Source organism: Galleria mellonella, unplaced genomic scaffold, assembly GCF_026898425.1.
Source record: "Galleria mellonella isolate WM207_F2 unplaced genomic scaffold, CSIRO_AGI_GalMel_v1 utg200, whole genome shotgun sequence".
In the NCBI taxonomy this organism is placed as follows: Eukaryota; Metazoa; Arthropoda; class Insecta; order Lepidoptera; family Pyralidae; genus Galleria; species Galleria mellonella.
In genome coordinates, this window is record NW_026442034.1 from 3,865,181 (window position 1) to 3,890,557 (window position 25,377).

General features: G+C 39.6%; 1 protein-coding gene across 1 annotated transcript in view; it reads right to left on the reverse strand.

Moving 5' to 3' along the window:
* Positions 1-588: 588 nt before the first annotated feature.
* Positions 589-25,377, reverse strand: part of LOC113518100 (kinesin-like protein KIF21B) — a gene marked incomplete at its 5' end in the record, with an annotated part of 55,348 nt that continues 30,559 nt past the window's right edge. Inside the window, 25 exon segments of the mRNA XM_052894221.1 lie at positions 589-631; positions 862-1,082; positions 2,148-2,296; positions 2,705-2,850; positions 3,058-3,195; positions 3,874-4,066; positions 5,294-5,441; positions 6,233-6,404; positions 10,115-10,231; positions 11,144-11,284; positions 11,477-11,578; positions 11,718-11,875; positions 12,205-12,369; positions 12,756-13,003; positions 13,588-13,675; positions 13,768-13,848; positions 14,088-14,159; positions 14,397-14,596; positions 16,128-16,322; positions 16,848-17,046; positions 17,656-17,817; positions 20,042-20,278; positions 21,139-21,341; positions 21,785-21,943; positions 23,074-23,395. Of these exon segments, the coding sequence (XP_052750181.1) occupies positions 589-631; positions 862-1,082; positions 2,148-2,296; positions 2,705-2,850; positions 3,058-3,195; positions 3,874-4,066; positions 5,294-5,441; positions 6,233-6,404; positions 10,115-10,231; positions 11,144-11,284; positions 11,477-11,578; positions 11,718-11,875; positions 12,205-12,369; positions 12,756-13,003; positions 13,588-13,675; positions 13,768-13,848; positions 14,088-14,159; positions 14,397-14,596; positions 16,128-16,322; positions 16,848-17,046; positions 17,656-17,817; positions 20,042-20,278; positions 21,139-21,341; positions 21,785-21,943; positions 23,074-23,395 (4,059 nt within the window).

The window sequence follows — 25,377 nt, forward strand, 5'->3', positions numbered from 1 at the left end:
GACACAGCGTACATACATACGAGTATAGTAAGGTAGAAGCTAAGCTATGATATTAATAGAGGTTCCTATATTAAAATAGGTCCAAAAAGCTTGCTTACAAATAAGCTTAATCGTACAATGCGAAATGGACTAATTATATTGTAATACAAAACTAAATATGTATTTTTTTTATTTATTTTACAAGTAAGCATAGGACTAGGAAGCATTTTCAGTTTAACATGAAAATGATGAAGTAATGTATGTTACAATTATGAAACAGCTACAACAATGAAGATAGTTACGTGATTATTGATATTAAATGACGTATGGATTCCTCCTAAAATTGCACGTGCAGTATTGGACAGGATGCGGAGTGCGGATAGCAAGTACGTAGACAAGGAGGTGAACGTGGTACGCTGCGTATGCGTGGACGCGTAACGCTGTGTTGGCGGGGGGATGGGAGGTAGCGTGGACGTAGATCGCTGCGTGGGCGTGGGTGGATCGCAGCGTGCGCGTGCGCGTGGACGTGGACGTGGACGTGGGCGTGGGCGTGATATGCACCTGCGTGGTGGCGGCCGCCGCTCGCCGCGCCCGCCTCGCCTCGGGCGCTCACTGCTCGATGAACAACCGCCACGCGCGCACCTCGCCGCCGCTGCAACACTCTCATTATAACGAACGAACGGATTCCACAAGCTACTATATCGTATCGTATATTAAAACTGTCTATTTACAATATTTAAGAAAATTATAATCTACAACTGAAAAATTGTATTCAAAAGACAAAACATATATCAGCCGGTAACTTTCCGCTGCTCAACACGAACACCCCCCCCCCCATAAGGGAGATAAAAAAAAAGTTAGGTAGGATGCGGGCGCACTCACTTGCCGGCGGTGTAGAGGGTGGCGGCGCGGGGGTCGGGGTGCGCTCGCAGGGCGTGCGGCGCGTCTGGCAGCGCGGCGGCGGCGGGCGGTGCGGCCGACCGCAGCGCGGGCGCCCACAGCCGCAGCGAGCCGTCGCGGCCGCAGCTCGCCAGCCGCGCCTCCGCGCCCTCGCCCACCACGCACACGCCAGTCACCCACCCCTTGTGCGCGTTCATCACCGTCTGCACCCCAACATTACAGTACCGTTACATTCAAACACCAAACATACATTAAGCCGTGGAACGATTGGCTCGAGATTTTTTTTAATGAGTGATGATGGAATAGTAACCCCATCTGCGCTATCGGTATACGCTGGCGGGGTACCAGTGACAGATGATAGGTGAGAATGAAAAGACAAGTCAGTTAGTCCATCGTGTTGAATACACTTGGAATTCAGCACGATGTTTTCCACGTGGAGGTCGACCTGTTTCAGTATATTGCTAGCAATGGGGTCCTTAGTCTCCATTATTAACAATCCCTCCCCCTTCAATCAGCTATAGACTAGCTCGCTACACGCGCTGCGTCATTGATTTTTGAAATTACCAAATTACGATTAGAGATTATACATAAATCGGTTTATTACTATTGTATGGTATATTGCTGTATTGGGTAGGCAACAAGTGAACACAGTGGTCGGTTACACACTGGCTTAATAGACAAGGTCTTTATAATTATCTTATAAAGGTGGACGTAGCCACCCGTACAAGATTAATACTACCCACATATCTAACAATTACCTACATAGATAGATAGATAGATACTCTTTATTGTATCCTCCAAAAGATTGCAATAGTAAACTTATTATAAATATGAACAATTACATGAAATAATCACAGTGAGAAAACAATGGGCGACCTTATCGCTAAAAGCGGTCTCTTCCAGGCAACCTTTGGATGGAGAGGAGTAATTATAAACAGTTTGTTCGGAAGCACGATGAAATTCTATTATTTCTAAATATGGAGATGTGATACTTGTAATAATGAATAAATACATTAATAGTGCTACTATATAAGTTAATAACCTACATAAATTCAATGAAAACGACGCTGCAAATTCAAGTTATGCACCAGCCGCTGCAGCATTAGTGCGCGGTACCACATTTTGTTCGGTACAGCGTATAATGTATAAACGCTCGAGGGATTAATTACTAAAGCACTAATTAAAAAAAAAGGGAATGCAAGAACTTCTCAAGATCAAGGTTTTTAGACTTTATATGCATACGTATGTAAATATGTGTGTATACTGACGTGCGTGAGAGTGTTGTCGGTGAGACTCCACCGCTTGATGCTGGTGTCGCGGGAGGCGCTGTAGAGAGCGTCGCCGGTGAGTGCGAGGGCTTGGACGCCGTCGTAGTGTGGCGGCTCTAGTAGGCGCCGCCCTGTCGCTTCCCAACTGCCTGCAAAGTGTATAACAGGTACGATCAATACCGGCCGCTATCGTAATAATTTCTATACATAAAACGTATAACGATTCGCTGTTCGAAATTCAAAATATGAATTCGAAAAACGAATTATACGTGCCCTTTTGTAAACTAATTATTACTTTGAAAATAGCTGTCTCGACTGCGATCATACAATATATTGCACGTGTTACGCAATAATAGTTTTTCAACTTTCCCATGGTATTTTTTTAAATATATAGCATTTTTTTTGTCTCATCGACTTTGCAACAATGATCTTTAGTCTCTCGCGCATGTTCACTTCACTACGCTTTTTTATCAGCATAAACATTGAAAATAGTCCAATAATGTTGTACCATTGATTTAAATCTATTGCTTGTTAGATTGTATTTAAAGGTATCATACCAGAGTCTTGTGATTGCATCTCGAGCGTCCTGACATAATGGTCCTTCGAGCCGGTGGCGACTAGATCGCCGGAGGAGGCGGGACCTATTGCTAGGCACATCACTGCTGCAGCGTGTCCCGACCACACCTTGCACACGCATTCTAACCTGTTTAACAATTGAACCAAGCGCTTATCTACAGACACTAAGTGAAATATTACACCCTAATTATATTCTATTTTCAAACAATTTCAAACGATTTTTAAATTTACTTTTTCTGATTTTTATGGGTACATTATGCTACTATTTGTGTAATATAAAAAGGCTAAATATAAACTGTTATAAATAAAAATATAATATGAGATGTGAACTAACATGCGCAGGTCCCACAAGCGTAGTTTGTCCCCAGAGGCGGTGTAAAGACGGTGATTGTTCGCAAGCGCCAGCGCAGTCACTGCCACCTCGCCGCCCACGCCGCGCGTCGTCGGACACGGGCCCGTCGCTCCAGATGACCTAATATGACAAAAATATTTATTATAGCTCCTTCTAACTTTTATTTATTTAAGAAGCCGTTGACGCGAAGACATGAGTACTATGCAATTCTACACCGACCCAAAATAAAACTAATTATATAAACATATGATTACTGAACTAATGCGCGGGAAATAACCTCCACATACGGGAAAGTAAATTCCGCATCGTAGTTCCTTTACGAAGCGCTAAAATGTAGTTACAGAGAGGTAAAGTCAGATCAAGAGAGAAGTATGGGGTGATCATACTATAAAAATAGTACTATTACCTATCATCACACCTATGATGCCTGCGGGCACTTTCTATCATCGTATGGCTCGCCATCGACAGGGAGTTCACCCTCATACCTTACAGCCTAAATGGTCCCATACAACGCGGTACCTCAGTGGTATAAAAAAAATTAGCCCAGTGCTAAACATAAACCTCGCCTTTGGGGGCTTTTGCCAGTAGTTGCCATACTTGACAAGCAGATTAACAACTGCAGTTAAGCCTTAGAAATATTTTAAGAGGGAAGCTGCTGCCCATATCTCGCTGTCCCTTAGCCGTCTTATACGACACATACGAGCAAGGAAGGGGTGGCTTATTCTATGCCGGGACCACACGGCCACTATTACGTATAGTTTGCACGAATGTGTCCGTGGTTCGAGAGCACGTACTGACCAGAGCGTGGTGAGCGGCGTTCGGCTCCTGGTGTCGAAAAGACGAACAGCGGCGCCGGCGGCGGCCAGCAGCAGGCGGCCGTCGGCCTGCGCGGCGCCGCCCTCGCCGGCCGACAGCGCCGTCACCCCCGCGCCGCACCAGCCGCGCCACGCCTCCGTGCCCGCTTGCAGGTCCCACCCGCGGACCGTGCGGTCTGCAAATGTATCATTTCATACATTACTGTTAAATACCAATATATATCACACTGTTAAAGCATTATTAATATGCCATAAATATTTATCACTCCTGCATAAATTGAAGCGTTTTCAGCGGTAAAGCCAATGGACGACTGCTAAGTTATTTGTATAGTTCTTTTTGAGTTTTTAATTGAATTAGTGCTAATTGGTGGTTTGTATTCACACACTTAAACTTAAAAATGTAAAGTAATAATAAAATTATTTAAAAGAGCAACACGCAAGTTTCTTGCTCGTTCTTCTTGTGATGAGACAGCTTTCCGAACGAGCGGTAGATTAAAAAAAATGTAATGACTATTCAAAAGTGCTTCAATGTAAGTTTATTTGAATAAATGATTTTCTATTCTACTCTATTCTATTAATAGACAAATCACACACAACATCAACCAATTACAAGAGTCGCTCATCACGACATCGCGAGACCGCCAATCGAAACGCAGGAGAAATTTACATGACCTTTCAGGTTTCAAATTGTAACCTACTTGCAAAACAACCTTCAGCGCATCACATCAAATTTATATTACATCAACGCTTAAAAATTATTTATTTTTTATTTACCCTAGTTAAACCGCTTCAAATACTAGGTGTATTTATTCATCATCATCATCATCATCATATCATCCGTTCATCATCAAAACGTAAACGCACATCATTAACACACACAATATAATCTGATTTTAAACTAAGTATCGTTCTCACCGTAAAAAGACTTTCAGTTGAACTTGAAAAGATATAGTTAATATAAACAATAATATTTGGAAATTTTTCAAAATACGTCACATTAGATTTGGGAGTCTGTAATGATCGAATTTGTAAAGAAATTTGGATGTTTACTGTCCGATAACACTTAAATGGCTATACGACATAATAACCTTCAAGAAAAGAGAATAAATACTCCTTTTTAAAAGGCCCGCAGCACACCTGCAATGCCTCTGGTGTTGCAGGTGATCAAGGGCGGCGGTAGTCATTTATCATTAGGCGAGCTGCATGCTCGTTTGCCCCCTGTGTTGTTTTTTTTATACAACTTAGAATGGCAAACAAGCTGACGGCCCACCTGATGGAAAGTGGTAACCGTCGCCTATAGACATGAGTAGTACCATGGACATAACAGAGTATACTGTTTCGCCCATGATACCCCATTTGTAAAAACAATATGGATTAGAATGAATGTATGTGTCAGTACTGACCGACTCCGCCGCTGTAGAGCATGTGCGTGGTGGCGGCGAGTGAGAGCGCGGCGCCCGCGTGGCCCTCCGCCACGTGCGTGCACTGCAGCCACGCACCGCCGCCGCCCCCGCCCCCGCCCACACCCCCGCCAGCCCCGCCAGACACGCGCTGCACAACAGAAACACACGCTGCTACATGGATAACAACGATCTAGAGAAGTTACGCATCTTATTTTCAAACGTATATAAATAGTAGTTTAAGATCAATTTAGTTTGACTTTTAAATGCCCTTAGTGAGCACTAACGACTAAGTGCGGGAGGGTCAGGGATTGTTAGTAATGAGATCCAACAGACCTATTGCTAGCAATATACCCTAAAAGGTCGTCGTCCACGCGGTTCTCCCTTGAAACCATCGTGATTAATTTTTGATGAATTCATCACGATGAGCCAACTGGCTTGTTTCATCTTCACCTATACCATATATATATCATCTCTCACTAGTGCCCCGCCAGCGTACCCCGATAGCGAAAGCGGGGTTACCATTCCATTTTCATTTACAAAAACATTAAAAATAAACGACTAAGCATGGACAGTCTACTGGGTAATTTTGGTATTAAAATAGCATATGGGAAATATGCAATAAATATAATTTAAGTACTTAAATTGTATAAATTGTTAGTAGGTTTCTTCATAGTAGGAAGGCGCTAATTTGGTGTTACAATTATTCATTAACTAGGTGGTCTGTAGCCGTACATTGGTTTGTCATCGTTACAATAACAGTTGCAGAATATCTAAATGGGTGGGAGTATTGCAGTTGTAGTATGCTGTAAGGGTCGCTAAGTAACGTAGAAGTATTGTATAGCTTTAAAACGTTGCATACTTTTTAATCTCATTTGTTAAATCGAAGGTTATAAAATAAAACTATATTGCGGGTACTTGGAAAATGGATATGAAACGTACCTTAATCGCGAGCTCCTTAACGATGCCTTGCGGCGAGTTGTCGTGGCCGGCGCCGGCGAGTCGCAGGAAGACGTCGTCGTCGCGGGCACGTCGAGCCGCCCCTGGCGACGCGGGGGGCGTCCCCAACGACACACCGGCACCCGCGGCCGCGCCCGCACTCGCGCCCGCGTCTCTGTGGTAGTTGCCGCGTTAGCACACCGCACGCTCGCTCGGACATTCGAGAAGCGATTGGTTGCAGCACACAGTACGATTCGATGCCAGTCACATGAGTCAAACCCAATTTACATTACAAAATTATTGGTACATGCATTATTTGCACATTATTTATAAAACAGTTTCGTCCTATGCACGATTTTTTATAACATGCAACTAATTTTATTGCGTAAATGTAACATGAAACTAGTACAGCAACATTTGATGTTAACCGATTTATCATTAAATCTGATGATAACTCCATGATTCCGTGGTACTGCAGCTTTTCTATACAAATTTCTTTTGTTCTAACATTGAGACAATTCCGTGAAATTAATTTCAACTTACATGGAACTATGATAGTTTCGGAATGTAAATTCAGACTATGTATCGATACAGAGTCTAAACTATACACATGTACGACTCACTGTAACTACTGTCACATATTTTAAATGAAAACGATCCGGCTTAAACCAGTTTTTATTAAAACTAGGCAAATGTGAGTACATAGATATTAAAGATGACGGATATATAGCCACGCTATGTATATGTGTACCTACAGGAAATCGCTTATATGTAGTTTGGGCTCTGTAGGACTATTAATGTGATGTCACTCGAGTTTTAAACACATGAAGTAAGTACAGTATGATTGGTTTTAATGTGAGTAAAGGAATGGACGATGGTGGTAACACAAAGGACACAGTGCGTGAGTCCATACTTATGACATGATTATGACGCAGAAGCACACAACGGTGACCACACAAAATAAATAATAATAATACTTACTGGTGACCATGTGACGTGTGAGGAACACAAGTGCTATACCACAGATAATATTATACTAGCAATACAAATAGTAAACTAAATTAACAACAGTATATAAAAAGAATGGTTTTACTATCATATTTTTCAAATTAATAATAAAAAAAAAAAACATTTTTAAATAATAATCAGAGACATGTTCAAATTCCATATCTATCTTTTAATGTACAAAGTAGACAATTCAAATATATATCACAAATTGCATGCATATACTTTCTTAATTACATATAATAATAAACAATACCTATTTTCAATTTAGTTTATATATATAAAAGTGCATAATTCTTACATTCTACATTTTCTATCATGCTCTAAGTACAGCAGAGGTGGGGTGCAGCATGCTGGATGCAAACAAACACAAGCTCGCTTACAATACGTTTATTGTTTTACATAATATTATAGTATATAGGTACATATTTACAGAAATAGAGGTCGACCGAAAACGAACATACAATGCGAGAGACATCACTAAATACATACATAATGGTAGGCACTAAATATACTGTACTACATACTTTTAATTCTGGCTTGAGCTAAATTTTTTACGTAGTAACAACGTTAGGTTGAATGGAAAGCCAAATTATCATATGTGATTGTAATATTGGTTGAATTTTTAATAATTTGAGTAAATATTAATTTATTATGTACCTTTAAATCTCATTAATAAATATAACTACATCTTTAGACATGCTTTACTTTTTAATATTCAGTCGACCTATATACACAGTTGTCAAGTTAAAGCTTAAAGTTACCGAACATTGTGACACCACGAGCACTTCACCAACTCGCCAATACACAATTATAAAATGTTACGAGCTATACAATTTTCCTTTGGCGATTAATTGTAGTATTAGTTTTATCTATTTGCATACATGATAAATCAAAGCTGCCTTAATCCCACGGTACATTGCCGATTATTGAATAACATAAAAGCATATTTATACACATTTAGTAGTTAATTGAATAAAAAGTATTATTTTTATATTAGTTACTTCGCGACATACATCTAGTCTAAACTTTGGAAATGAGGTAGAGATAACTGTTAAGTTTCCAATATTTATAATATCGCTGACAAATTATATTGGCTATTGAACATAATTTAATCAGTACCTAAGTTTGTGAAGTCAAGAAAAGAAAAAACTTTTTCCAAGATTTTTATTATTATATTAATTAATTAAACCCTCAATTAAAAAACCTAAATCCAATATTTATTGTCGAAACACATACAAAAAAAAGTTTTAAATTATTTTGTTACTAAATAGACTTTTTGCGATCAGTAATATATTTTGTATGGCTTTGAGATTCGGCCATCGATCGATGAAGGAATTTTATTTTTTAAGTACGAGGATATGTTCGCGACTCAGTGAATACTATTACCACCTACATACAGCACAGAACTACAGCGTCCAAGCGTGGTTAGAGTAACTCTTCGTGTCGAGTAAAGCGGTCATGCAGTGTTGCCGTTAAATACAGTATGTACATCGGGCGCGCAGAGAGGCGGGCGAAGGGCGCCGGCGTCAATCCTCCACTATGAACAGGTCGGTCAGCAGGCTGCAACCAACAACACGTGAGCCGCGAGCGGTGCACCCTCGCGCCTCACCCCCGAGCCAGGCGAAGTTCAAGTCATAGCGGTCATAATACTTTACTTAATTTTTTTTTTATTTAATTTTTTTAAGTTAATGAATTTTAAGATATTTAATTACAGTACAAGTATGACTCGAACTTCATTCGTTGGACAATATACACATAATCCCAATACACCTCAACTAATTTGAAAAGTTTTTGTGACTACTACAAATTTGTATATTTACAAAGCTATACATAAAGAATTTATTTTTATATTCAATCTATTCACAATTATGGTGCAAAAAGAATCTATCGAAAGAGCATTAAAAAAAAAAAAACAAAAAAAATCTTACTTAGGAGTAAAAAAGTTGCAAGTATCTAAATTTTCATAGACATTGCCTACAGACTTATTTAAATCACCTCAAGCCAAAAGTATCTTAAAGAGAGATGTAGAATCAGTGAAGAATATGAACTGAGAATATAGCTTTGTAAAATATACAAAAACATACACATACCATCTACCAACTAAATAGTAGCACATATACCCAAGCCCAGTGTACCATGCAGACAGAGAGGGCGCGACTCGGAGGGAAGGGAGCGACAGAGATAGATAACTATTCAGGCACTAGTGGTACCTACTTGTCTATTGCACAGGCTGTTCGTAATAAGAGAAATATCGTATTAATATACTATTATAAAAGTGCAATATGTACACGTGAAATTATTTGTGGCATTGCATTGTAATTTGTATGTATGAAACATTAAAATTTTCAGGTATATGTAAATATTTATATTATGTTCTCTAACAAACGCCACAAAATATCTTACGTGTTATTTACTGTAGACGATGTAGTATCTAAACGATACGACATACGTATATTGTACTTGCAACTAATTGTACTGCAGCATTTATACAAATGCTACTAAAACATCTATGCAAATGTTACAATGATACGGGAAAGTGGTGTCAGTAATAACATTATTAGATTAACATCCAATATATTATAGTATGTATACTAGAATAAAATAAATCGAGCCTCTTTAAAAATTATGGCAATTGTTAATATGTTATTTTAACTAACTACTTTAATTGACTACATAATGTTTATAATAAGAACAATCTTTCGTTTTCATGTCAGAAAACATTAAAAAAAATAGGTACAAAACATTGGCGCCATTGATATATATACAAGTTTTTATTTAACACGCTGACACCACCTTCGCGATCCATTCGCGGCGCGCGCGAGTGTCGGCGACGCGTATACGAGGTGTGCGTGTGGGTGCGTGCGTGTGTGTACGTACAAGGAGGCGGGCTTGACGACGGCGGGCGCGGGCAGCGGGCGGCGTGCCGGCCGCGGGCTGTCGGGCGGGGCGCGGCGCGGCGCCAGCGGCGACGCCAGCCCCGCCGGCTGCAGGCCCCTGCGCACGCGCTTGCCCTCACTACTCTACTCTACTCACCTCCTCACGCTCACATTCTCAATACGGTACTGGCGTCACAGCACAAGGAACGACCAGTAGTTCAACGTCTTTGGCATTTTGATGGTTGACCGCGCATACCTTCTCACCAATAAGGATAAAGTTTTACAGGAGACAGAACTAACTGAATAGGAATTCTAATTTCAATTTTCATTATATTGATATAAATAAAAGAAAAAAAAGAAAACAGTATTTTTTAAATATCAGTTAGAGAATATTAGCACATGTCCGTAGAACTACTGGCAGAAATGAAATCCTTAGATTATGTTACTACTAATACTGTGCAATAACCACACATCTGGTTCGGTATACACAATAGTAATTACTAGTGCAATTATCATAGTTGAACACACATTTAGATTTAGAACACACATTAGATTAGGATGATCAGTTTTCAAATTACATAAAAACATATAGTGTATTATGTGTGTCTATGGGAGACGGAATGAGAATGTTTTATATGAATATTATTTTTCTTATATCATATTTTTACAATATGTAAAATAAGTTTATTCCAAGTTAAAAAAGGTACAAAATTCAACTCTACAATTTACAGTTAATCTACCTACGTAAAATGTAAATTGAAACAAAGTGCCTACATTTTTAAACGTGATTAAATTTTTTGAAAAACAACATTACGGAAGCATTTTAAGTTGGTGTATCTAACACTATACTTTACCTTACTTTGTTTACTAAGTAAAAGCGATTTAATAATATAATTTAATTTTATAAACAGAGAATTTTATAAATAACTAATAAGAAATATATATAAATATATTTACGAGTATATTGACATCTTTCCGACGTTGCCATACGTCGTTATGAACAGTCTTAAGACCAAACGGGAATACATACCTTAGACTACCGGGCGCGCTGGGCACGCGGCTGAGGGGTGCAGGGCGCGGGGAGGTGGGCTCGACCAGCGACTGGGTCATGGGGTCATCGTCTCGCGGCACCACGCCCAGATCGCGCAGCCGCACTGACCCGCGCCGAACTCTGTATACATACGCTTTATTTTTTACATTTTGTTACAATTGGTGCCAGTGACCAGGGTTACTAATTGGTATATATGCCAGTAAGTTCGTTAGTAGGTGCAATGCTTTACTTTATAGTGAAGAATTCGGTTAAAGTTATGGTGACGTTTGTTATCCTATTCATCATCTTTTCAATATATGGAATAATACATACGTATTTCGTTGGAAAGGTGAATTGATGATATCATCAGGTGGAGAAGTTGGGGCTGTATTTACTTCTCGTACGCCATTGGGAGGCAGCCGTTCTAAGAGAGCACTGGAACGTAGGATTTATAAGAACTGTTATTCAAACTATAACAAAATGCTGATTAATACTTAATGTAGGTGTCGCAATGGGCACTATGGAACGAGTGGGCATTTCAAGGAAGTATAAAGAAGGAGCGGAAACGCAGTACCTGTCGGTAGGCGACACGCAACGGGTAGATGTGCCAGAGGAGACGTTGGCCAGGAGCGCGTGAAGCGTGTGCGCAGGCACGCCCCAGGGATTGAGGTTCTGGTCTCCGCCACCGGCCGCGCGTAGTGCGCTTGCGGTTCGCTCTGAGTTCTCCTCGAGCTGTGACAAATAATAATTTATTTAATAATTTCTTGATCGTAAGTCGGTTCCAGGTTAAAAAACTGCTTTCAACACAGCAACAGTTACGATTTTCAATATCCCGTTAATGAATTGTCATAAATTCTATGCATTTATAACGTGATGATATTTAAATAATACGGCAAAGTAGAGGTTTGAGTAAAGTGAAATACCGTTATTTAGCTAAACCTTTTTGTTAGTGGCAGTGGATGCCACTCGATAGTAGCTACACTGGTGATGAATGAACACTATTTTTTCCTGAATATTCCTGTCGATAGTTAAGGTAATGTGGGAGAGAGTTGTATTGTCACCTCTGTCAACATGGCTCGCGTATCGTGCAGCAATTTGAGGTGTCGAGCGGCGTCCTGTGCGTGCTGTAGCGTCAGCGCTGCCAGCCGCTCTAACGCATACCGTCCGGTTTCTGTGGTTTCCATCTGTTCCAGTAACTGCGGTAGTTCGCTCTCCTCGTTTTCTTCCTATAAATATATGTACAAATATTTCAATGACGATGAAGGATTAAGATTATTGACTGAAATTAATGATTAATTTTGTACAATAACATTGATCTTTCAATTAGATGAGCAATATGTGGTTGCGAAGAAGTATTTTTTGTCATTATAAAAATTGATTGCGTAGAAGTTGGAAAGTCACTACCTGTATTACGAGTTAAAGGAAAAAATAAAAATCGCCATGAATAGATATGCGAGCCAGTCGTAACTGTTACATTTGACTTAGGAATGATGTCGAATTATTGTATCATATACTAATTAGCCTACGTGGTGCGTGCGTGCGTGTGTGTATGTGTGCGCATGTGTGTATGTGTGTGTGCGTGCGCGTATGCGTGTGCACGCGCGCGTATCACCTCGATCTGCATGATCTGCGCCTGCGTGTCGGCGATGGCGGCGCGCAGGTAGCCGCGCAGCTGGTCGGCGTCGGGCCCGCGGTCTGCGCGCGCGCGGTCGCGCTGGCGCAGCAGCCGCTCCAGCGCCGCCTCCAGCTCGCCCAGCGTGCTGCGCGCCGCGCACGACCGCGACACCCAGCGCTCCAGCCGCGCCCACGCCGCGCGCGCCGCCCGCGCGCCCCTCGCACCGCGCGCACCTCGTCTGCTCTCTGCGCAACCATCACAATACCTCGCACTGGTGTTAGTTATTAGTACCGGACACTGAGAATCCCATTGCTAGCAATATACCCAACCAGGTCGACCTTCTCACGATTCCCCTGGAAACTATCATGGTTAATTCCTGATGAATTCATCATGAATTAACCATGATAGTTAAAACCATGTTAATTAAGTTAACCATGGGCTAACTGGCCTGTTTTCATTCTCATCTATCTCCCTTCATTGGTGCTCCGCCAGCGTATCCCGTTAGCGCAGGCGGGGTTACCATTCTATTTTCATCCATAAAAAAAAATCAGAGTCAAGGTACAAATACCGCTAAAAATATACTCTATCAGATCCATCGCTACGAGGTTCATTCTTGAAACCATCGCGGTTAATATAAAGGTAAAATTGTGATAAAAAAATAAAACATATATATTCATATCAGCCGTTAACTTTCCGCTGCTGAAAGTAAACCCTCCCCATAAAGGGAGATATACCAACTTGGCAGACTATATCACACACCATTAAATTGTGTCCCATAAAAAAAAAATAATAATGATACAAACCAGTAAATTAAAAAAAAATTACATACCATGCAGTCTACCCGCAGCTCGACTACTTAGTTTGTCGCGGTTTCCTCGTCTTAGAAGCGATACCTCCTCTTGTTTTCGCCTTAATACCTAATGAAAACGTATTAAAAATATAATTTAGTAATCATATGCACATAAATATTATAATTATTGAAAACAAAGAAAGAAAAATAAACAAATACCTGATCTTTAAGTTTCTTTTCAGCTTCTAGTGATCTAATTGTATTAGCATTCCTTCTGGATTCCTTACGTAGTTGTGCTACCTATAAAAATAGAAATAAATTATCATAAGAAAAAAATATCAGCTTTATTATGTCAACATACCAGGTCACTCAGAAAGTATTGCGAGAAAAAGTTTTAATGTATGTGAGACTGGCCAGTTATACATTTTAAAAAATATGATTACTTATAAATAAAAATAGATACGTTCTAAATTTAAAACTTTTCTCCAGATTTTTTGCGAGTTAATTAATATATTTATTACATTATCTGGTATACTTACTTCCTTAGCTCTCGCAGCTTCTGCTTGAGCATGACGTTTGGCTTCTAGTCGCATTTGTTGTACCAATTTTACCTGTAATTAAACATTAAGTATGATTTTTTAAAAGCAACAAATCTATTATATTTTTAATGTCCAATGTAAATTATGTACAATAAATATTATACAATACAATACTTTTTTATTAAAATAAAAATAGAACGTAGTAATGTAGACTGGCACTACGTTTAGGAGTTGCTGCGCGGTGTGTCGCTGCAAACGCTGCAGAGGTGTATTATGTTACCAGGATACATAACAAGAATGCTTAATGACCTTGTCCCGCTTCATGTTCTGCAGGTCGGTCCGCAGCGCTTGCAACTGCTGCGCGGTGTGCTGCTGCGAGCGCTGCAGGCGTGCGTGTTCGCGTTGCGCCGCTTGCAGCCGCTTTAATTCCCGCGACATCGTTGATACACGTCGTTCGTACTCTTCCTTCACGCGCTTCAGCTTCTCGGTCGGTTGCGATGATTGCATAGCTATATTAAAAAAAAAAAGATTTTTTTAATAAACTTGATCAAACATTCTCTCTTCATATGTACAGGATATTAGCGTACTATTTACCACGCTAGCAGAACAGCATTTTAAAATACTGTTTTCTTCTTTTGTTGTTTTGTTTCTTAGGTAGAAAATCTTTAAATTTATTATTTGGACTTGTATAATTTAGGTATTCATTATGTTTTGAGTGCTTGAAACTGAAAAAGAAATTAACTTCTGACTACCCTTCTTCTAAATAGCGAATATAACGAACGCACATAATGTATTTTATCTATATTTCTTTTTTTTTTTATTATTTTTTTTTTTCAGTGGTATTTCGCGGCTCACTTTTGGCCACAACAGAATATCAGTGTTTTGCTCTTTTTAGGGCAAAGCAAAAAGCTGAGTTGTGGCCATTTTGTTTTACTGTGGCACACGCATGAAGAAAAAAAAAATTGTTACTAATTTTATGCATTCTGATTTTGTTTTTGTTTTTTTTTTTTTATTTTTTTTGTATATGTATCTTTTTTTATCTTTTTTCACTTTGCATTTGTGTCTGTTGCTGTTTGTGTACTGTAAATAATGCAAATAAATTATTTATCTATCTATTTATCTTATTCATATTCAATGGAAAAATAACACGAAAGCTGTAGCGGCAACGGTAATGGCCAACTGTAGTACCACAAATTGAACAACTACAATCACTCTCATTTAATGATCAGTTGATCGTATGTGTTGCGGGTTGTATTGAGGTGATGAGGACTCTCCACTGAGATATAACTGACAAAGATAAGAAATAAATAGTACATTACTGCAGCGGCCAGTAACTGAGGCATTGATGGACTCACGTATGTGTGCCTCGGCTACGCCTCGGCCCACATTTGCACGTTCGTCCATCAATGCCTAGTTGTGGCCAAGGCTTGTATAGTACTTTTCTCAAACAATGCGCGGAAATCAAAAACACAATTTTACTTTTTAAGTTCAATGACGAATAACGAACAATAATAATTTTTCACGCGCCATAATGTTCCTTTGTTTTTTTTTCAATAAACAGTTTTCTATTTGCAAGTCAGTTCGAAATTTAAATAAAACATTTTATTAGTTATCTCCTTGGTAGCCATGTTTCAAAGTAAAAGGTCATTCCATTTTTAAATTACAGGACAGATATGAGTTTACATAGTAATTTATCTGGTCGCAAAACACGACAGATGGATTTTCATACAACTTTTGCCGGCCGCTGCCCACATGTATCTGACCAGTACGGCAATTGTGATTTATTTCGAAGAAGATTGTCAAAATAATGCTCACATTTCCAAGCGTGTTTGAGAAAAATGATATTATATACTAAACACAAATATAGGAAATTAATATAAAAAATATAAGGCGACACATTTACCTAGTAGGTGCAATGCTAAATTAACAATGATTAAATTTCTTAATAAACAAACAATTTCCTTATATGTCTTCATAGTATACACATATATGTATACTTGACAACCATCCTTGTTATAAATAAAAAAAAAAATTACTCACTAAGCGAGGCAAGCACTTTATCCCTCTCGTCGTTAGTAGCTTTGATCTGGTGGTGCAATGTATCGAGTCGCTGCTCGTAGTGTTGCCGCAGCGCCGCCAACCGTCGCTGCGACACTTCTAGCTGCTCGATCAAGCGCGCCTTCGTGTCTATATCTTCGCTTAAAGCTGCTAATTGTGCTGATAGAGCGCGTTGTCCTACAATATTTATTGGTATTAAAAGTACTGAGCGAACTAGAAGCATAATCGTATTGGAGGGAGTTGCGGAGGGGGGCGTGCCCATGTAAAAATTATCCGCTGCCTACCCCAGGTTACGTGTAGCGCTTTAACTATGCGCAAAGATGTATCTCTGTGTACATAATATTTAAGGGTCCAACCTCCCCTCCCCCCCATAAATTATTTTTATGTTAGTTCCCTTTATCTTATACCTCTAAATTCTATTCTTTGATGGTTCATCTTTGTGCGTGTGATTGTAACTTTTTATTTTGCATAACTGCTTATCTACAATGTACTACTATAGTGTTTATTACTCTAAGTTTAATTTAGTTGATTGTAAGTATTAGCGATGCCATGTCCATTAGTTAAATTTGGTTTTCATTTGTGAAAACCTGTATTTGACTTTTTGTTTTAATGTTTTTTTTTTTTTTACTATGTAATATTCTAGCTGAGGGTTTTACTTTAATAAAAATATTAAATAAATATATTAATGAGCATAGAGCATACCCTTGGACTCGGAGTCGTCGTCGTCGTCGTCGTCGTCGGACTAGTCGTCGGAAGGGTCCGAGTCGTCTGCGCTCTCGCCCTCGGCGCGTTCGCGTTCACCGATGGGCCGTTGTCCGTCCGCCTCCGCCTCGCCCGCGCCCGCCACCAACTTGCGCTGCAACTCCAGCTCGCCCATGCTGCGCGCCAGCAGCTCCTTTTCCTGTCACATTATACCCCTTTTTGATGAATGTACTTATTTATAGGAGAAATTTACGTGGCAATGACGACAATATATCGAAATAAGAAACCAGCTCTTCATCTTGCACGAGCAGAACAATTTAAAAATGCGACAATGGCAAAATGATCCGAGCCGCCAACCAATAAACGTAGTGCGTGAAAAGGACAGAACTGTTTTGAATAGAGCAGGACGGATTGATGTCCTCTTATAAACATCGTCTAAAATGTATAGGTAAATTGCGTTCAGAATAGATCGTTTCTCTCTTCATATTTCTCCAATACGATACGTAGTACGCGATATCCAACCTACCAGTACGCATTTAGCCATGTTAGCAATATGGCCAACTGCGTTCTGGCTATGTTAGCAAGTAGGCTAGATTCTTTCTACATAAGCCACTATGTTGCGTTGTACGAGTATGTCGAAAGAACACAACTATAATTGTAATTATAATAATTTGTAAAATATAATAAGTACGGGTTCCAGTTACTTTAATAAAGAATTATTTGTTATTATTATATATGTATGTATTATGTATGTATGTGTATGTTTGTATGTATGTGTATGTATGTATAAATGACATTTAAAAAATACCTTGTAGAGCTCGCGCTTGGCGTCGTCGAGCAGGCTGGCCGGGTCGAGCGAGTGCGAGTCGTGGCGGGCACGCGCCTGCAGCTCGCGGCGGCGGCTGGCCTCCTGCAGCGCCGTCGCCTCCAGCAGCTGCGCGCGCAGGTCCTCGATCTCGCTCACGTAGCCCTGCGCACGCACACACAAGTAACCCATACACACAATCCGTTACTAAGAGGGAGGGGGAAGGGATTGTTAGTAATGACTGATAACAAGTAAGGATTGTTAGCAGCCGAAGAGATAAAGATAGGACTTAGTTTAAATTAATATAGAGTTATCCTTAGATAATTTTGATCATATCATAGCCTATCCACTTGTTGCGGACTCTTTGAGCAGTTTTCTCACTGGCCGCTAAGACATTTTATAAACAAAACTGACGGCTTGGAACAAAACAAATGACTAGGACATAGAGCGAAAAGACAGACATAATTTTGAGGCATAAATTTGCCTTTCAATTTTAATAATTTTGGCGACAAGTTCTGACCCTCGACCTCGGTCGGGCCTTTGACCTTACAAACGGTCCTTCGACCTTTAACTGCTATTAATAAGGTATAATTCCGTGTGGTCCCGGCGTAGAATAGGCCAAGCCTTCTTTTCCCGTGGGTGTAGTAAGAGGCGACTAAGGGAGGGCGAGGGATTAGCAGCAGCGTCCCTTTTAAAACATCTCCAAAGCTTAACTGCGGTTGCCAATCTGCCTGCCAAGCATAGCTACTACTGGCAAAACCCCCTAAGAAATAAAAGGGGAAAAGGAATTGTTAGTAATGGAGACTGAGAATCCCATTGCTAGCAATATACCCAACCAGGTCGACCTCCTCGCGGTTCCCCCTGAAAACTATCATGGTTAATTCCTAATGAATTCATCATGATGGGCTAACTGGCCTGTTTTCATTCTCATCGATCACCCTTCACTGGTGCTCCGCCAGCGTATCCCGTTAGCGCAGGCGGGGTTACCATATCATTTTCACCCATAAAAAAAAACCCCTAAGGGGGAGGCATGTTATGTTCAGCAGTGGACAGTTAAAGGCTGTAATGACGACTATGGTGCAATCACATGTTACAATGACAACTCACTGATTACATGTTTTAGGTACAATTCGTTAAATAATATTTATATTACATTCGTTATTGGAGACGCCACTTTCACCGCAATACAGAGTGTACTTGCCTCCGTAACGCGATGGATTCACCTCACTTTCTAAAGGAGGTCAAGTGATGAGACTAAAAGTGAAATTAATATATGTAATCTATTTGCTTGGACAGCATGAATGTACATTTATAATCACTAGCTGTGTCCCGTGGCATTGCGCGCATGATTTGGAATAAAGTTTATTTATTGATTAGTAATAATCATAACTAAATATGTATGTATATCATGTAACATAAATACAAACACCTTTGATCGAACAGAAGAACTGTTCTGCTGCTGCTAGGAGAAACTGGAACTATTTAATAGCTGGCTCAGCCTAGCGGTAGCAACTGTCAGCTCACATCAGTGATTTATTTTCCTTCGTCGAGGTGCAGTCAAAATAATTTTCCAGGGGTTAGCTGTGCTCTGAGCAATGCTCCAAAGGCTGGTCCTGCACGGGTTGATCCTTCCCCACAGAACTGGCCTAAGCTAGCATTATTATAATGCGACGCTTTCCGCCCTATCTCCGGGGACTTTCCACAGGGTGAAAGGAGTTATGGAAACTCTGATTGTAACCCCGACGGTTGAACTGATTGGAACACTTTCTCCAGGGGTTGTATTTTATTTTAATGGGTGATGATGGAATGGTAACACCACCTGCACCATCAATATATGCTGATGGAATACCAGCGAGTGATATATATCAGTGTTTTTCAATCTTTTTCATGACGCGACCCCTTTAATATGTAAAAATATCTTGCGACCCCCTACCCTCCACGTTTTCGAACGTGTATGAATTTTATTATAGTACAATTATGAAATCCGTACAGTTGTATTTATATTCACAGTTAGGTATCGATTAAATAAAATAATGTATTATTTATTATAGTATAAATAAGTATCTTAAACAGACATGTAATCGATGTCTGTTATAGATACTTCATTATGTATTATTGATTGATTAATGTATTTACGGAACTGTTGATTTTTCACTGCTTCGCGACCTTCTGTGAACCTTTGTAGATGTTCGGGGATCCCCTAAGAGGTCGCGACCCACACTTTGAAAAACACTGATATATAAGAACTAAGAATTAACCGATGGTTGGTAACACGATAGTTTCCAGGGCGGACTGCATGGAGGTCGACCTGATAGAGCATATTGCTAGCAATAGGGCTGTTAATCGGCCAAGGGTTATCAGGCAGGCCGCTTTGCTTAAAGTCACCTACCTGTACCAACGCGGTGAGTGAACAGTCTGTAGCGTCAGGACTGCCATCCTTAGGCGCCCACGTGCCCAGCGCTTTCTCGGCCAGCAGCTCGCTGTTTCTAGCGGACAGTTGCTCTATGGTGCCTTGCATTGCCTTCACGCGCCGCCGCAGAGATTCCACCTCGCCGGTGAGTATCGCGTTCTCTTGGACAACATCGCTCCAGCCCTCTTCTCCGTTTTCTGATATTATGCGCTTGCCCTATGTAAAAAGTACGAGTTTAAATAATTTGGTACATTGCAAAAAAAAAAAAATAGCAACTTCAGTCATGGCAAACTGAATATGAAATCAATACAGAAGGAAACCCTAACGATTGATAAATGAATTATCAAAATAGGTTCAGAATTGGCGAAGATAAGGAACTTACGACGTATGTAGATAAAATACTAGTTTTTACACGCGATTTTGACCGTGATACAACGATTGACTGGGATAATAAAATATGCTATGTTCTTCTCCAATCCAAATAGTCTATGTTTACCGAATTTTATAACAACTGGTGAAGCAGTTAAGGCCAATAGATAATAAACAAAATCAGTATAAAATCTATAATACTAGTTGTATCCCGTAGCTTCGCCCGCGTGTATCAGTATATAAAGAATGATATACTCGTACGTTAGGATTTAATCTATCTGTGTACCAAATATCATGCAAATCCGTTCAGTTGTTTTATGTGAAAGATTACCGAACATCTATCCAGGCAAATATCCTGATAAACTTTCGGGTTTATCATCAACATCATCATATCAGCCTTTCACTGTCAACTGCTGAACATAAGTGTCCTTCTAGAGGGGTTTTGCCAGAAGTTGCCACGCTTGGCAGGCGGATTGGCATCTGCAGTTAGGCTTTGGATTAAAAGGGATGCTGCTGCATATCCCTCGCCCTTCCTTAGTTGCCTTTTACGACACCCACAGGAAAGGAACCACACGGCTATATTTCGCATTTCTCTTTTATAATTGTAGTAAATTAGTAAAGCTATATATATATATATATATATATATATATATATATATATATATATATATATATATATATATAATATTTGATGCAAGTGTATGTACCTGTTTGTACTCGGCGAGCTCGAGCTGCAGCTTGGCGACCTCCTGGCGCAGCACGCGGATGGTCTGCGAGGTGAGATCCTGGTTCACGATGCACCTGTTCTTGATGTTGCGCGCCCGGTTCGCGTACTTGAGCGTGTTCAGCGTCTCCATGAAGTCGCGGTCGCTCGGCGACACGCACGCTATCATCACTGTATTGCTGTTGCCTGGAAATTGATTATCGTTTAGTTATTATTATATAAGAAAATATTCCACGATTCAAATATTTAAAAATAAGAATTCCATTTTTTTAAAAAAGAGGTACTCGGTTATCAATATTTTTTTAAGAGGTGATAATGAAATGGTAATTTCGCCTGAGTTAACGGTATATATATATATATATATATATATATATATATATATAGCAGTATTTAGTCTTAAACTAAACAAACCTTGTACCGTTGGTGCAGGACACACAGTTAAATAGTTACTTTCTTTTTATAAATGTATAAAAATATCAAGAAAACCGCTCGTTATGAATAGACAGACGAAATATGAATATTTAATAGTTTGTATTGCCCAAGAATTGAACTTTCGACCATCGGAGGGTGAGGTAATGTATTAACCTATCACATCACCAAGGTAAATATTAAAAAAAAAACAAGCATACCTCCCAGGGAATCCTGCAACAGCCTGGTCAACTTGGAATCTCTGTAGGGCACGTGTAGCGCCTTCCTCGATTTGTCGCCTAGCGCCGATATAACGTTGCCGAGGGCGAGGAGTCCGCAGTTTATGGAGATGCCCTCGCGTGCGCGTTCGCCCGTCGCACCTGCAATCCATTTTAGGCGTGATATTAAAAAAAACTTCCTCTATACTTAATGTTAATTAACTTTAACAAATTACTTTGAGATCAGCTTTTACTTGCAACTTCATTTCCGTAACTGGGATATGTCGCTTGACCGGAACAATAACCTATCCAGATACCAAATTACACGATTTTTGAGTTTGATGTTATTTCCTACTAGTCAACCATTACGCTAATAGAGAGAATACTGCATTATGTTAATCTAAAATATGATTCATCTGGGTTGTGTAAATTTCAATCCAATCTTTAGTCACTTGACTAAGTAAATAAGTTGTGAAAGTTTGTAAAGATGTTATGATATGTTTACAAATTATAATATTAAGTAATCAATAGTAAACGCAATAGTTCCCCGTTACTAACTCACTTTCTCTACTTGAACAGTAAATTATTTCACGAGTTACCAGTCAACGTTAATATAATTTTAGCCTATCATTCATTATTACCCGTATGGTCTCGGCATAGAATGTTCTACTCCTATGTTTCCCGTGTGTAAAAGGTAACTAAAGGAACATAATGGTCGAGGGATGAGCAGCAGCGTCCCTCTTTAAACATCACCAAAGCCTAACTGTGGTTGCCAACTCGCCTGTCAACCGTGTCAACTACTGGCAACCCCCATCCCCCAAAGGGGGAAGCCATTATCCAGTAGTGGACAGTTAACAGCTCATATAGTATATGTTATGGTATTTATTATCACAGAACATAAACATTTTCTATATTTAGTCACTTATATCCATTTTCCTTCCCATCTAGCTTCCCAAAGCGGGTTGACGTCAGGCAGGCGGCCGGTCGTAAAACTATAAGCTAAATCCTTTTGTAATATGGATAAAACCATATTACGCCGACCCCAAATAATAATTGGGATAAGGGTAGGAAGATGATGATGAGTCACTTATATCCATCGATGACCAGCTATATTTTATATCAAGATCTCACATTAATTAATTGATTTTGTAGGCACAAAGATCACGCCAAATTTACGTACATTATTGCGTAGGATCAATACAAAACAATGATAAATTATCGAGGATTAAAGATATAGACAATAATGTAAAGATATAATATTTAATAAAATAATTTAATTAAAAGAGACATACCTGTACGCTTAAGTCGCTCGGAGCCAGCTAAATCGACAAAATGAAACTTCGCTGTCAGCGTTTCGTACTGGTCAGAGGTTTCCGTTTCTGTATCCCGATCGACCATGTCCTGATCAGCAGCTAATCGCCTTTGTCGCATCATCAGGGTGAATACGGCGTGTGACCGCGAGGAGGAGGAGTTCATGTTGGTGGCTGCAGTGGTTCTGGCTAAAGCTCCTGCTCGGAGTGCTCCCAGGGCGTCCCTTACGCCCCTCACAGTGCGGGTAGAAGCGCCAACTACACGGACACCACCGCAGCCATCTTCTGTTATTCTTAGGGCGCTCTGTAAATGAGATATTTAATTATATATACATATATGTAGCTGTAATATGTCTTTTGATCGCAATAATTAAGAAAGAAGTATCCCATTCTACTAATACTACAAATATGAAAGTGAGTTTGTTTGTTACCTTATAGTGCCTTAACAGCTTAATGAATCACTATGAAATTTGGTATACACGTACTATGAGACTTATTATTATTATTATTATTTCAGCCATTAACTGTACACTGTTAAACATAAGCCTTTCCCATAAGGGGAGTTTTGCCAGTAGTTGCCATGCTTGGCAGACGGGTTGGCAATCGCAGTTAGGCTTTTAGAGATGTTTAAAGAGGGACGCTGCTGCCCATCCCTACCTTAGTCGCTTCTTACGACACCCACGGAAAAGGAAGGGATGGGCTATTCTATGTCGTGACTACACTTATTAACCATTAAAATATTGTTACAAAATTTAGAATAATAAAAAAGAGTCGGTGTAAATATGAAATCAGCATACTTTTTTTATAAAGCTTAAAATGGCAAACAAGCCGACGGCCCAGCTGATGGAAAGTGATAACCGTTGCCTATAGACATGAGCAGTACTATGGACATAACAGAGTATACTGTTTCGCCCATGATACCCCCATGCGTTGCCATTTCTCTGTACCCTGTAAATTCACGCCATATCCCACCCTTCAAACTGAAACACAGCCATGCAAACACAACTGCTTCAAGGTAGAAACACGAATGGGACAGAGGTACCCAAGCAATCGACTTTTGTACAAAGTCTCCTCTGTATACTATACTACGATAATAACGGTACTTCATAAGTCAGTTTTCTTGTTTTAATGGAAATCACGTAAGCCGGTCGGTTTATCGACACTATCTCGTTATATAGCACTCTGATAGCACGCTCCGCTGCCCTGCACTACTATTTCTTCGCGCTCCGTGGACAGTGACCACTTTAATTACAACATGGTTTACGATAAATATATCTAGCGTAGCCTTGAGCTTTCGAGTGTGACATGACGGGAAATCGGTTTTGTTAACAGTCAGGCTTGTTATCATTTATCTAATTAGAGGTGTATGTATATTTATTTATTTATTAGTACATATATGTGTATATGGCGGACTTAATGCTAAAAGCATTATCTCCCAGTCAACTATACAGAAGTGTCAGAATACTCGAATGCGGTTCTAATAACTATTGATATACATACATACTAAATTTACATATATAAACGAATAAACATATACATAAGGATCTAACAACCCCATTGCTATACACCCTCTATCAGGTCGACCTTTACGTGGTAATCATATTGATTGATTCTTTAGGAATTCATTATCATCTCTCACTGGTGTCCCGCCAGTGTATACCGATAGCGCAGGCTGGGTTACCATTCTATTATCACCCATTAAAAAAAAAATAGATAAATCATTTTCTTGTTGACGTAACAAGCAAATAGGGTTTAATTTTAATCTAAAAATAAGTGTCAATGATCAGTGCATTGGAAAATTATACTCATTATGTTGATTACGATAGTTATCAATATATAAATATTAATTAGTAATCAGTATTGATAATCATCGTATTAGAGCCCCCTAGACAAAGTAACATTTATGAATGATATTTCACTTATGCTGATTTTGATAAATTCTGTTGATGATGTTAATTTAATATAATCACCATTATTCTACTAGGCATCATCATCATAACATCACGTTGGGGGGTAAGGGATTGTTAGTAATGGGATCTAATAGTTCCACTGCTAGCAATGTATATCAGGTCGACCTCCACGCGGTTCCCTCTGGAAACCATCATGGTTAATTTTCACGGAATTCTTCACAATGGGTTAACTGACCTGCTTTCACCTGCTTGCTTCAAACTGAAACACAGCCATGCAAACACAACTGCTTCAAGGTAGAAAACGGGAATGGGACAGAGGTACCCAAGCAATCGACTTTTGTACAAAGTCTCCTTTGTATACTATACTACGATAATA